Source organism: Callospermophilus lateralis, chromosome 9 (assembly GCF_048772815.1).
Source record: "Callospermophilus lateralis isolate mCalLat2 chromosome 9, mCalLat2.hap1, whole genome shotgun sequence".
Taxonomy (NCBI): domain Eukaryota; kingdom Metazoa; phylum Chordata; class Mammalia; order Rodentia; family Sciuridae; genus Callospermophilus; species Callospermophilus lateralis.
Window position 1 is genome coordinate 33,875,130 of NC_135313.1, and position 13,087 is coordinate 33,888,216.

Here is a 13,087-nt window from a genome sequence, read left to right on the forward strand (position 1 = left end):
CTTCAGTATTACCTAGATGTATGGAGAAGGAGACAGGATTTGAAGGTATGACTGCTTTCAAATCAGGCTTTCACCTTTTACCTTTTTATTTCAAAATAATTTCAGACTTACAAAAAATGTGCCAAAAATAATGTAAAGGGTTTCCACATACCATTTACCATCCATCTGTGGAAAGGCTTTTAAAAGTACAACTCCTCTGGGTCTTATCCTCAGAGGTTCTTAATTGGGTCACTCTAGATAGAGACATAGGAACATATGTTTTTAAAAGTCTTGTATAACTAGTATGGATCCAGGTTTAAGAGCCACTTTTTTTTTAGAGACTATAAATATTAGAAAAGCATTTATTTATTCATTCAATAACTATGTATTAAGCAATTATATTAGACACTGTGCTAGACATTAACAATATGGATGAAAAAGTCAGGTTCTTTGTCCTAAAGTTGCCTGTAACTAAATGAGTAAAACCAAGAAAGAGGGAGAAAGTTATAATTCTGTAGAATAAATGCTATTTTAGACCTGTAGTTTTCTTCAGCTAGGATAATTAAGAATAGCTTTATGTCTATGGTAAAAATCTGAGCTGGGGGAGCTCAGAGGTAGAGCAGTTAACTAGCATGCATGAGTTTCTGGGTTCAGTCCCTAACACCATTTGATCCAAAACTTGAAACCTTGGCGGGAATTTTCCAAATAAGAAAATATTGTAGTAAAAAGGAGCAGCATGCATTAAATTAGGAGTTACAAAAGCTTATAACATAATCATGCAACGGTGAGAGGATTAATGTAGCATGTGTATGTAGTGGGCAGTGAAGGGGAGGAATAAAGCTGGAGAGGTAAGTTCAAGGTGAATTTTAAAGGACCTTGTAATAAAGATTCCATGATTTTAAAGGACCTTCTAGTAAGTTTGGATTTCATCATGTAGTGAATAGCAACATGGTAGACTTCTAATGATAGGGGATAGGGGAGTCATCGATTTAAGGATGATGATTTGTTTTTTAAAGAAGAAAATATTGATGACATCCAGGAATATGGCTTGTAATAATGAGAATGGAAACTGAAACAGAGGATGCCATAGTAATCTGAGAAATCACGAAAGTCAATATTAAGGTATTAAAGCCATTCGGTGAATAAACATTTACTGTAGTCTCTAGTGGAAATAATTGTATACAGTATTTTTTTTTCCATTGTTTATTTCTTCCAGGTTTGAAGTCCTGAGTTTTCTCATGCTATGTTATAATTCTGCTATTGTGTATATGCCTGCCTCATCTTACCAATCTCTTTGTCGTATGGGCTCCAGGTGAGAAGTGTGATTTTAATTAACTTTCATATTCATTCATTTATTTGACAAATATTTATTGAGTATATTCTCTATGCCAGACACTGTTCTAATGTATCATGATACAGTAATAAAACAATTTCACAGAGCTTATATTTCTGTAGGAGTTCTTTTCATCCCTATGATTTCTGGAAAATTATTTCAACATTAAAAGAATATTTCCTAGGTGAACAAGGAGTTAGGCCAAGTTAGCATTGTTGAGTGATACGCCTAATCACTCCCTGGATGCCACTTTTTAGAAATCATGGTGAGAAATAAGGAATGTAAACTTTTTCCTTTATATGTTTCACAAATAACAGTCTCTGTATTGAAGATTAATAATTGCAACAGTTATCTGTGTGTATGTGTTGGTGGGGAATTAGGGTATGATGTTCTGTGTCTCACAATAACCTTTATTATATTAGAATTTCTAATTTCATAGACATGACTGAAATTTAAATTGCTCTATAGAAAAAAAACATTGTATTCTGTTTTTATATTCATTTCTTTCTTCCCCCACATTTTTTATTTGTGCATTGTAGTTGTATAAAATGATGTGATTTTTATTGTTACATATTGGTACATGCACAATATATAGCAATGTAATTTGAGCCATTGTCACACGTGACTGGGTGACTCCCGGTTTGGGTCTGAGGCTTCTGGCTGTGTCGGAATTTTCCCGGCCCTCTCCTGTTGAGAGAACCCGTCCGTGTGGGGGTGTGACTGACCACTGACCCCGGGGGCCCAATCACTGACCCTGACCTTAGAGTGTGGCCCCCCTTCAACCTTCATTGGATGGAATTCTCCCCTGAATTTCTTGTTCCCCAATAAAAGGCTACTCCCTGGCGTGCTCCCTCTCTCTCTCTCCTGCTAGCCCTGAGTAATCCTTGCTGCCCTGCCAGGCGTTTAGAGGTGGGAACAGGAGAGGGGAGCCGTCTCGGACCTGGTCATAGAAAAAGGTAACTGAGTCTGTGTGTTTATTTCGATCTCTGCTAGCTAACTTTTATGCCAAGAACCTCATTAATGAAACCATTGTGCTGGCCGCATGGTGGAATTGCCCTCGTTTTACCAATTGCCTCCCCCCCCTTCCCCTTAGTCCCTTTCCTTTATTTTACTGAGAATCTTTGATTTTCATGAGATCCCCTCCCCTGCACCTTTTTTTTCCTTTTTCCTCTCTAGCTTGCACATAAGAAAGAAAACATAAGACCCTTACTTTTGAGTTTGACTTATTTTGCTTAACATATGTTCTCAAGTTCCATTCACATTCCTGCAACTGTTATCATTTCATTTTTGTTTATGGCTGAATAAAATTCCATTGTGTATATATATCACATTTTCTTTATCCATTCATCCATTAATGGATACCTGGGCTGGTTCCATAATTTGACTATTGTGAACTATGATGCCATAAACATGGATATGCATATATCACTATAGTATAATGACTTTAATAATTCCTCAATATAAATACCAATAAATGGTATAGCAGGGTCATATGCCTAGTCTTTTAAGGAGGCTCCATTACTGATTTACGTAGTGTATTGGACTAATCTACAGTCCCATCCAACAGTGTAAAAATATTCCTTTTTCTCCATATCGTCTCCAGCATTTATTCTGCTTCGTATTCATGATGACTGCCATCTGACTTGCATGAAATGAAATCTCAGTGTTGATTTGCATTTCCCGAATTGCTAATGATGTTGAACATAGTTTTCTTGTATTTGTTGGCCACTTGTATTTCTTCTTTTGAGAAGTGTCTCTTTAATTCATTTGCCCATTTATTAATTGGAGGTGGTGTTTTTTTTTTTTTTTTTTCGGTGTTAAATTTTGAGTTCTTTATATATTCTAGATATCAGTCCTCTGTCAGAAAAGTAGTTAGCAAACATTTTCTCCTAATCTGTGGGTTTTCTCTTCACATTCCTATTTGTTTCCTTTGCTGTACAAAAGCTTTTAAATTTGATGGTGCCCCATTTATTAACTCTTGGCGATATTTCCTGAGCTTTAGTGTTCCTATTGAGAAAGTTATTGGCTGTGCCTAAAAGCTGGAGCATTGACCCTGTGTTTTCTTCTAGCAGTTGCATAGTTTCTGGTCTAATTCCAAGGTCTTTGTTCCATTTGGGGTTTATTTTTGTGCAGGGTGAGAGATAAGCATCTACTTTCATTCTTCTATGTATGGATAACCAGTTGTTCCAGCACTGTTAAAAGGGCTGTCTTTTCTCTGAGTGGATGTAATTGGCACCTTTGTCAAGGATCAGATGACAGTATCTGTGTGGGTTTGTCTGTTTTGTACCATCGGTGTATGTGTCTGTTTTTATGCCAGTATCATGCACTTTTTATTAGTATAGCTCTGTAATATAATTTAAAGTCAGGTATTGTGGTAGGGTAGCTTCAGCATTATTTTTTTGGCTTGGAATTGCTTTGACTATTCTGGGTCTTTTCTTATTCCAGATGAATTTTAGGACTGCTTTTCCTAGTCCTGTGAAAGATGTCATTGGTACTTTGAAGGGGATTGCATTGAATGTGTATATTGCTTTTGATAATATGGCCATCTTAACAAAATTTTCTGCCTATCCCTGATCATGGGATGTCTTTCCATCTTGTATCATCTTTAATTTCTTTCTTCGGTGTTCTATAGTTTTCATTGTTGTACAGGTCTTGACTTCCTTGGTATTTTATTTTACCTTTTTGAGGCTATTGTGAATGGGATTGTTTTCCTGATTCCTTTCTCAACAGATTCATTATTGGTATATAGGAAAACGATTGATTTTTGTAACCTGTGACTCTGCTGAATTTGTTGATTAGATCTAGCAGTTTTTTGGTGGAGCTTTTTTGATCTTATCATCTACAAATAGTGATGATTTGATTTCTTCCTTTTCTATTTTTATCCCTTTTGTTTCCTTCTCACCTAATTGCTCCAACTAGAGTTTCTAACACTATATAAAATAAGAGTGGTAAGAGTGGAAATCCTTCTCTTGTTCCAAATTTTAAAGGAAATGCTTTCAGTTTGTCCCCATTTACTATGAGGTTGATTTTTAATATATATATCCTTTATGATGTCCCTTCTGTCCCTGGTTTTTACAGTGTTTTTATCATGAGTGGGTGCTGAATTTTGTTGAAGGCTTTCTCTGCATCTGTTGAAATTACTAAATGATTTTTGTCCTGAATTCTATCCATGAATTATTTTTTGGTTTGTGTATATTAAACCATCCTTAAATAAAAACATCTCTGGAATAAAACCAACTTGGTCATGGTATGCAATCTTTTTAAATATATTGTTGGATATGATTTGTTAATATTAAGTATTTTTGCATCTAAATTCATCAGGGATTTTGGTCTGTACTTTTCTTTCCTTGTTGTGACATTACTTGGTTTTGGTATGAGTATGATATGGCCCCCATAGAATGAATTTGGAAGTATTTCTTCCCTTTCTATTTCATGGAATAATTTGAGGAACATTGGTGTATATTTCATCTTTAAAGGTCCGGTAGAATAGAAAAAAGTTCAAGTAATATAAATTAATTTAGAGTCACAGAATTTCAATTCTAAGTCTGTCCTATCCAACTAATTTCTACTTGAGGAAACTCAACTGCTCCTTCTGCCCCCCCAAAAAGTATAATACTGTTTGTCTTCTGTTGTGCATAACAATCGCCACAAACTTCGTGGCTTGAAACATCACACACTTATCTGGGCATGAGTTAGCTGGTCCTCTGGTTGGGATCGTATGGTTAAAATGTTGTCTGGAGTTGCAGTCTTACCTCAGATTCAACCCTTGTTGGCAGAATTCTGTTCTTGTGGTTGTAGGGCTGAGGGTCCTAGTCCATAGCATCCAGGACCTGAATGATCTGCTGATGTGCAACAAATCTTCCTGAGATTGCTTACAGTTTTTTCTGTTGTATATTGGGTAGCCCAGCTGACCATCAGTTTCTTGTTGGTTGTCTGCCAGAGTTGATTCTCAGTTCCATGCCATGGACCTCCCAATGTAGGCAGACTACAACATGACAGCTTCAAAGCTTAGAGAAGGAGTGAGAAGGATCCCAGCAAAACCCTTTACCTTAAATAACATAGTCACATAGTCATAAGCACGTAACTGGGGAATCCCATTACCTCATAGATCATACCTTTACTTAAGGGAGGAGGGTAAATACCAGAAAGGAGGGAATCACAGGGATCGAGGCCTTCCAAAAGATTGTCTCCTACCACAAATGCTTAGCTGAAGTTCATATACTGTTGTGTTACTTGGAAGAGAATGTGATCCTGTTTATAACATTAATGTTGGTAAGTGGGTCAATCTGAATTAGTTATAACTGAAATTTTACAGATTATCTTAAAATAAGTACATCATTTCATCTATAATAACATCAGTGGACAACAGAGTGTTTCTAAATTAGATTCTGTTTTCAAGAGCATACATTGTTTAAGCACTTACTGCCTATCTTAAGATAACATTATAAAAGGCTATTTCAGGTTCATTAAAAGAAATGCGCTTGTTGTCATATTTGGCAGCATTTTTATGGCCTTTAGTAGAGTTTTGTTTATTTTTGTGGTATTAGGGCTTGAATCCAGAAGCACTCTACCTAAGCACTACATCCTGAACCCTTTGTGTTGCCTTTTTTTTTTTTAAATTTTGAGACAAGGTCTCACTGAGTTTCTTTGTCTGGCATTGGACTTGCAACCCTCCTGCTTCAGCCTCCTGAGTTGTTAAAATTACAGGCTTGTGTCACCACATATGGCTAGAGTTTCTTAATAACAAAAGTGATGGCAGAGTTTAATGGTCCTGAAACTTGTTTTTTGTCCCCTTAAGAATTTTGAAAAATTTTATCTTTTGTACATTTTTAAGTTGATGTGTAAACTGTTTTGTCCTATCTTAAACATTTGCAAATGATATGTGATTTCTACTATATAAATATTGATATAATAAAAAAGTTAGGTTATTTCAAATATGTGTAGCTTAAATGCCATGTAGATATAATATTCACCATCATCCAATGATAAATAAACAAGCAAGACTGTTCTCTAATAGTCTAACATTACACAATTTCCTGGAAATTGAATTTCTAGTCCACTTTCTTTCCTTTTTTTTTTTTAATAGAGAGAGAGAATTTTTTTTTAATATTTCTTTTTTAGTTATTGGCAGACACAACATCTTTGTTTTTATGTGGTGCTGAGGATCGAACCCGGGCCACAGGAATGCCAGGGGAGCGTGCTACCACTTGAGCCACATCCCCAGCCCCTAGTCCACGTTCTTTAAACAATTTTCTCTTAATATAATGCTGTTTTCAACTTTTTTTTAATATTTATTTTTCAGTTTTCGGTGGACACAGCATTTTTATTTTTTTTATGTGGTGCTGAGGATCCAACCCAGCGCCCCGCGCATGTCAGGCGAGCGCGTAACTGCTTGAGCCACATCTCCAGCCCTGTTTTCAACTTAAAGTCTTTTATTCATCACTTAATTGCTATATATATGTATGTGTGTACATATTTGTGCATATGTGTGTATATACATATAACAATTATCCTAATATCTCAACTGATTTACATAATCTGAGCTGGGTATGGTGGTGCACACCTATGATCCCATTTACTTAGGAGACTGAAGCAGGAGACTTATAAGTTCGAGGCCAGCATAGGCAAATTAATCAGACTCTTCTCTTACTAGAGAGAGAGAGAGAATTATGAACCAATTGCACTTAAGGATTTAATAATCTTTTCATAAATTTTATGGAACATTTTATCTTCTGTTTATCATTAAGGAAACATCTCTATCATATGAAAGGAAGGGAGTTGTTTATGGTACAGCTCTCTCTTCTTTCACCCTGCCCCAAAAGGTGGCAGTTGTTTTTTTATGTTTGTTTGTTTGCCATCATGGCTACCTTCAGATCTCTTGTAAAGCTCAAGTTCCTCAAAAAGAAGACCAAGAGGTTTATCTGGTATGAGTCAGACTGATACATCAAAATTAAGTATAACTGACAGAAACCCAGAGGTATTACAGCAGGGTGTAGAGAAGATTCAAGGGATAGGTCTTGGTTCTGTGAGCGACAAAGAAACAAAGCATATGCTGTCCAGTAGCTTCTGAAAGCCCCTGCTCCACAACATCAAGGTGCTTCAAGTGCTGCATATGTTGTTGTCTGAGATTTTTTTCCAGTGTTTGCTTCTGGAAATAGCAGCTCAGCTGGTTATCAGAGCCACTAATCCTGGTGCCAGGTTGCACAGTGAAAGAAGTGAATAGATATTTCATTGGATATTTTATTTTGATTAAATCAAACAAAAAATCTTCGAATAAAATTAAAATGACCTCGCAGCCAACAGTATTTTTGAAATGTCTGTTTTGAGATTTCTGTGCTTCAGAGTAATTTGCCTTGTTTGGATGAATAAAAGCCAGTCATTTGTGTGCATGTGAGTGAAAAGGAAAGCATGAGTGGAGCAAAAAGAATATTTGTGAAAGAGGTTTTTAGTTATTTGATAAAAGTTAGCTTTAATGGATATAGTCCACTAGAATGTATGCTTTGTGAAAATACAGGTTTTATTTTTTAATCTCTTTTTTTATTTTTTAGTTTTAGGTGGACACAGTATCTTTATTTTATTTTTATGTGGTGCCGAGAATTGAACCCAGTGTCTCACGCATGCTAGGCAAGCATGCTACCACTTGAGCCACATCCCCAGCCCTATTTTTTAATCTTTTACCTGTTCACGACCGTATCCTAGGCCAAGAACAGTGACTGGCATATAGCAGGCATCAGTTAATATTTAAGGAATGAATAATTGAACAAATGAATTTATAAAAGCACAATTACTATATTTAGTGAATCAGGAAATCACACATACCTTATTTTTCTAGGGTTTGTGTGAGTGGGTTTCCACGACAACATGAAAAACACTGGAAAGAACTCTGTGGTCGAATAGTATTGGATCCTGAATTTATGGTGCAACTTCTCACAGGGGTTTATTATGCCATGTAAGTAGGTGGTAGATGAAATTTATGAATTCTTCCTTATTAGATGTAACAAAGGGTCTTTTGTCCCAGGATGAGCACACTATCTTGTTTTTCTAATGTAGTTTTCTTTGATTATTATTTTTTTTTTAAAGAGAGAGTGGGAGAGAGAGAGAGAGAGAGAGAAGAGAGAGAGAGAATTTTTTAATATTTATTTTTTAGTTCTTGGCGGACACAACATCTTTGTTTGTATGTGGTGCTGAGGATCGAACCCAGGCCGCACGCATGCCAGGCGAGCGTGCTACCTCTTGAGCCACATCCCCAGCCCCTCTTTGATTATTTTTAAAGTAGCAAATATATAATATAATTAGTTGTTAAAATTAGAGTCATCCTAAAAATTTTCAGGTTTTCTGTATGGAAAATTATCTCTAAAAAGTTCATAACTCAAATTTTCATGAATGCATTAAGTATATGATTGAATATTAGCCACATGTGATAAAAATCAATTTATTTGAAGAAGCATCTATAAACTACTTTAAACATAGTATTTGAAATCTCCTTTGTTATTATAACCAAAATTAAAACATTGTAGAAATGAAATAATATAACAATCAATGTGAAGCCTATAGTCCCAGCAGCTCTGGAAGATATGTAAATTTGAAGCCAGCCTGGGCAATTTGGTGAGACCCTATCCCAGGTAAATTAATTAAAAAGATTGGCTGTACAGCTCCTTGGTATCGTGCCCCTGGGTTTGATCCCCATTACCAGGAAGGAAAATTTTGATGTGAAAATCTTATTTACAACCCAAATAGTAGGAGTTAGAATTTAAAAAAAAATTATGTGAGGATTAGAGATATTTGCTAAAGATAGTATATGATATGCTTATCTACAGGTATAATGGACAGTGGGACCTTGGCCAGGAAGTTCTCGATGACATCATTTATAGAGCTCAACTAGAACTTTTTTCTCAACCACTATTGGTAAGTTATATTTACTTTTTTTTTTTTCCCCCCTCCTTCTTAGCCCTAGAAATTGAACCCAGGGTCACTCTACTACTGAGCTACATCCCCAGCATCCTACTCCATTTTTTTTTCCCGCTTTTAAGACATCCTATCACTAAGTTGTCCAGGTTGGCATTGAACTTGTTATCCTCCTGCCTCACTTTCCCAAGTGGCTGGAATTATAGGTATCTGACTGACTTACTCTTTATATAATATGTCTGTATGTAAAGAAGGTACTACTGTTTAAAAAATTAGAAAGCTAAAAAAGTAAAATTCAGTAATTTAAAGAATTAAATGTCTTGAAATCCTTTAAGAGATAAGAAATGTTAAATATAAGTTATTGAAATCTCTAGAATAAATGGTGTGATAGAAGTGAGATGATGAATTGCTAAAATGAGTTTGATGCCCCCTCACAAATACCTAAATTCTAAACAATTAGTGTTTTAAATGCAAAGAGAGTATGCAGTGAACAAAGAAAAAAAAATATTCTCATTAGGCATGACAAGAAAAAGCCAGTTATTTTATTCTGCATATGAAAGTTTATGCTTTACAAAATAAAAGTCAAAATGTAAATGATAAATATAAAGACAAATGTAAATATCCACTGAGGGAAGACATTCTTTGTGCTGTGGTGGTAGTATGACACAACTTTGATCATCTCATTGTGGAAGCAGTCTGGTAAATGTGTGTGTGTTCTTTCATTCTGTGTTCCATGTGTGGTAGTGTATCCCAGGAAACTAAATACCAAAAACATGTATTATAAGCTCAGCATTACAATGTTATTTTAAATGGCAAAGGAATAAAACTAGTCTAAATGTTCCACAGCAAGCCAGGCTCACTGGCATGCCCCTGTAATCCTAGTGGCTCTGGAGGCTGAGGCAGGAGGATTGCAAAGTCTAAGGCAAGCCTCAGTAACTTAGTGAGTCCCAAGCAATTTAGTGAGACCCTGTCTCAAAATTTTTTAAAAAAGTAAAATAAAGTGGGCTGGGGATGTGGCTCAGTGGTAAATCCCAAAAGAAAAAAAAAAGTTGCAGTCCGTACCAAAAGAAAAAAAAGTTCCAAGCAGCAAATGATGTATTATGATATTTACTTGATAAAATTATAGCTTGACAACTTATATGAAACAAAAATCCTGGGGCTAGGGATATAGCTCAGTAGTAGAACACTTCGCCTGGCATGCATGAGACCCTGGGTTCCATTTGAAAGGAAGGGAATGAAGAGAGAAAGAGAAAAGAAAAATGCTAGTTTGTGTTAAGTGGAAAATTAATATACAGTTTTTTAAAAATCTAGACATAGGAATCAAAATAATAGTAGTTGACTAGATGGTCTGACTATGGATCATTTTAATTTCTTTCCAGTTTGCAGTACTTTTTGGGGGGTGGAGAGTGGGGGAGTACCTGGGATTGAACCTAGGGGCACTTGAACACTGAGCAACATCCCCAGCCCTATTTTGTATTTTGTTTAGAGATAGGGTCTCATTGACTTGCCTAGCGCCTCACTTTTGCTGAGGCTGGTTTTGAACTTGCAGTTCTCCTATCTCAGCCTCCTGAGCTGCTGGAATTATAGGCGTATGCCACTACGCCCGGCTGCAGTACTTTTTTAAAAGTTTATTTGGGGGTAGGCATTCTACCACTGAGCTATACCTCCAGGTCTTCTTTATTTTTATTTTAAGACAGGGTCTCACTAAGTTGATGAAGCTAACCTTGAACTTGTCACCCTCCTTCCTCATTCTCCTGAATCACTCGAATTAGAGACATGTCACCAGGCCTGGCTATGTCTTTGTTTTAAAATTTTTAAGCTGAATATAAATTTATTAAGGTACCATTTGCAATAGTTCTTTGATATTAAATTCCTATTTTTCTCATTTTAGTATCCCCTATTTTACACTAAGGGTTACATTAAAACAGGTAATAGGACAAAAAAATTTCATCATCATCATCATAACTTGAATTTTTAAGGCTCTTTAAATTCATGGTTTATCCTTGTAACCACCTTGAAAATTTTAAAAAATTTAATAAAGTGACATTTCCAAGGCAGTACAGGTTAATCGATTATTCTTTGTTGGCATCTCTGAAGGACCCAATAAATGATAACCCTTTCCTTATTCAAGTTGCAAGTTACATGAACAAATAGTTGGCATATGGAGAAACAAGCATCATCTATATTACTGATAAAGACTAAATTCAAATACTTAACTCCTTACTCATCTATCTGGTAGTCCACTGGAGAGAAGGCCTGAGTGGGCAGGTCAGGCACATCTATCCAGGTTGATACATTCCATATGTGCTTGGCCAAGTAGAGAGGGAGGGAGAAAGATAATCCTTTAGGTCAAGATCTTTGCTAAGTTAGTAACCCATTTAAGAAACATTAACTAGTCAACTCTCAATTACTCACCAACCAGGTTTCTCACTTCTCTAAGCTAGCAGAAAGTAGTGTGCACAATGCCAGAAGTATTTAGGGAAGACTTCTCTTTATGGAAATAGAGAAGTGGAGAAAAGCCTAATTAACAAATGAACAAGAAACAAAACCACTTAATTTTTGCCTATTATTTATCATGTGAAGACTAGAAGCTTATTCTAATTTTTCTTACATCAGGGTGCAAAATGGTAAATGCTTTTTCTCCTTGAAAGTCAACAACTCCAAGAATCAGTGGGGTATGACTCACTTTTTCTATTTTTTTCTTATTTTTGTTGTACTGGGATCAAATCTAGGACCTAGTACATGCTAGGCAAGTTCTCTATCCCTGAGCTACACCCCCAACCCAGTGACTCACATTTTTAAAAATAAATTCTCCTTTGAAAAACCTGTTTTAAATAATACAGAATGTTGGAGATACAAATATTTCTGACACATTTGTACTTTTGTTATATTAGGATAGGTTTTAAATACATATTCAAAGAGTTACAGAAGCATGAAGTACAGAATAAGCAAAAGCTGCATGTTGGTTGTAAATTTGTACACCTTATGTTATTATTTTAGGTTGCCAATGCCATGAAAAACTCATTACCATTTGATGCTCCCGATTCTTCACAAGAGGGCCAGAAAGTACTTAAAGTGGAAGTCACCCCAACAGTGCCGAGGATTTCTCGGACTGCAATTACAACAGCTTCAATCCGTCGGCATAGATGGAGAAGAGAAGGTAAGTACAAAATCCCCATAGTATGCTCATGGAGTCAAGTAAATTTTTCATTATTTGTATAGACTATATTAACTCATGGTATTATAGCACTTTATATAATTAAAGTAAAAGTTTTTTAGTTTTTAAGATAGCTCTTAGAAATGTGATTAAATGCTTACTGTTAAATTTAATATAAATATATGTGTACATAAGGTAGAAAGATGTTATACTGCTATATAAATATTAAAACAAAAATAAGATCAGATGGATTTTTGTCTGTTTTTGAACTAGTAGTAACAATAGGAAAAAAGTTTAAGCCTGCTAACTTACTGAGGAAAAAAATAAAAGGTGCATGTATGAGCACTGTGGGAGATAACTATGATAAACCAAACTAACAGTGTAATACAAGCTATCCATAAAATAATTGACTGTGGTTTTGGATTTATATCTTTGCATTTCCTTTTTTATATGTGCTGAACCCAGCAGTATTTCATAAGACATACAGTTCTTGAATAGTCAAGCTGTCTTGCCTAAGAGATATTAATTGCCATTTAATCCCTATTTTTCTGTCCTGTTCATTTGCAAACCTCACATTGTTCATCTGCTGCCTTATGTGCGTGCAAGCTATGCACACACATGTAATTATATAAATAGTGTTTGTGTTAATATCATATCCATATAAACATTCTCTTATCTGCCTGGGTCAGAATGCTCAGAATAGAGCAGCACAA

The 13,087-nt window shown here is 35.6% G+C and overlaps 1 protein-coding gene across 5 annotated transcripts in view; it reads left to right on the forward strand.

Moving 5' to 3' along the window:
• Hycc2 (hyccin PI4KA lipid kinase complex subunit 2) overlaps nucleotides 1–13,087 on the forward strand; it is a 78,552-nt gene that overhangs the window by 53,473 nt on the left and 11,992 nt on the right. For all 5 annotated transcript variants that reach the window (XM_076865646.2, XM_076865645.2, XM_076865644.2 and 2 more), the window contains 4 exons: nucleotides 1,196–1,291; nucleotides 8,145–8,261; nucleotides 9,130–9,217; nucleotides 12,218–12,377. In XM_076865646.2, the coding sequence (XP_076721761.1) occupies nucleotides 1,196–1,291; nucleotides 8,145–8,261; nucleotides 9,130–9,217; nucleotides 12,218–12,377 (461 nt within the window). The remainder of the gene's footprint in view (nucleotides 1–1,195; nucleotides 1,292–8,144; nucleotides 8,262–9,129; nucleotides 9,218–12,217; nucleotides 12,378–13,087) is intronic.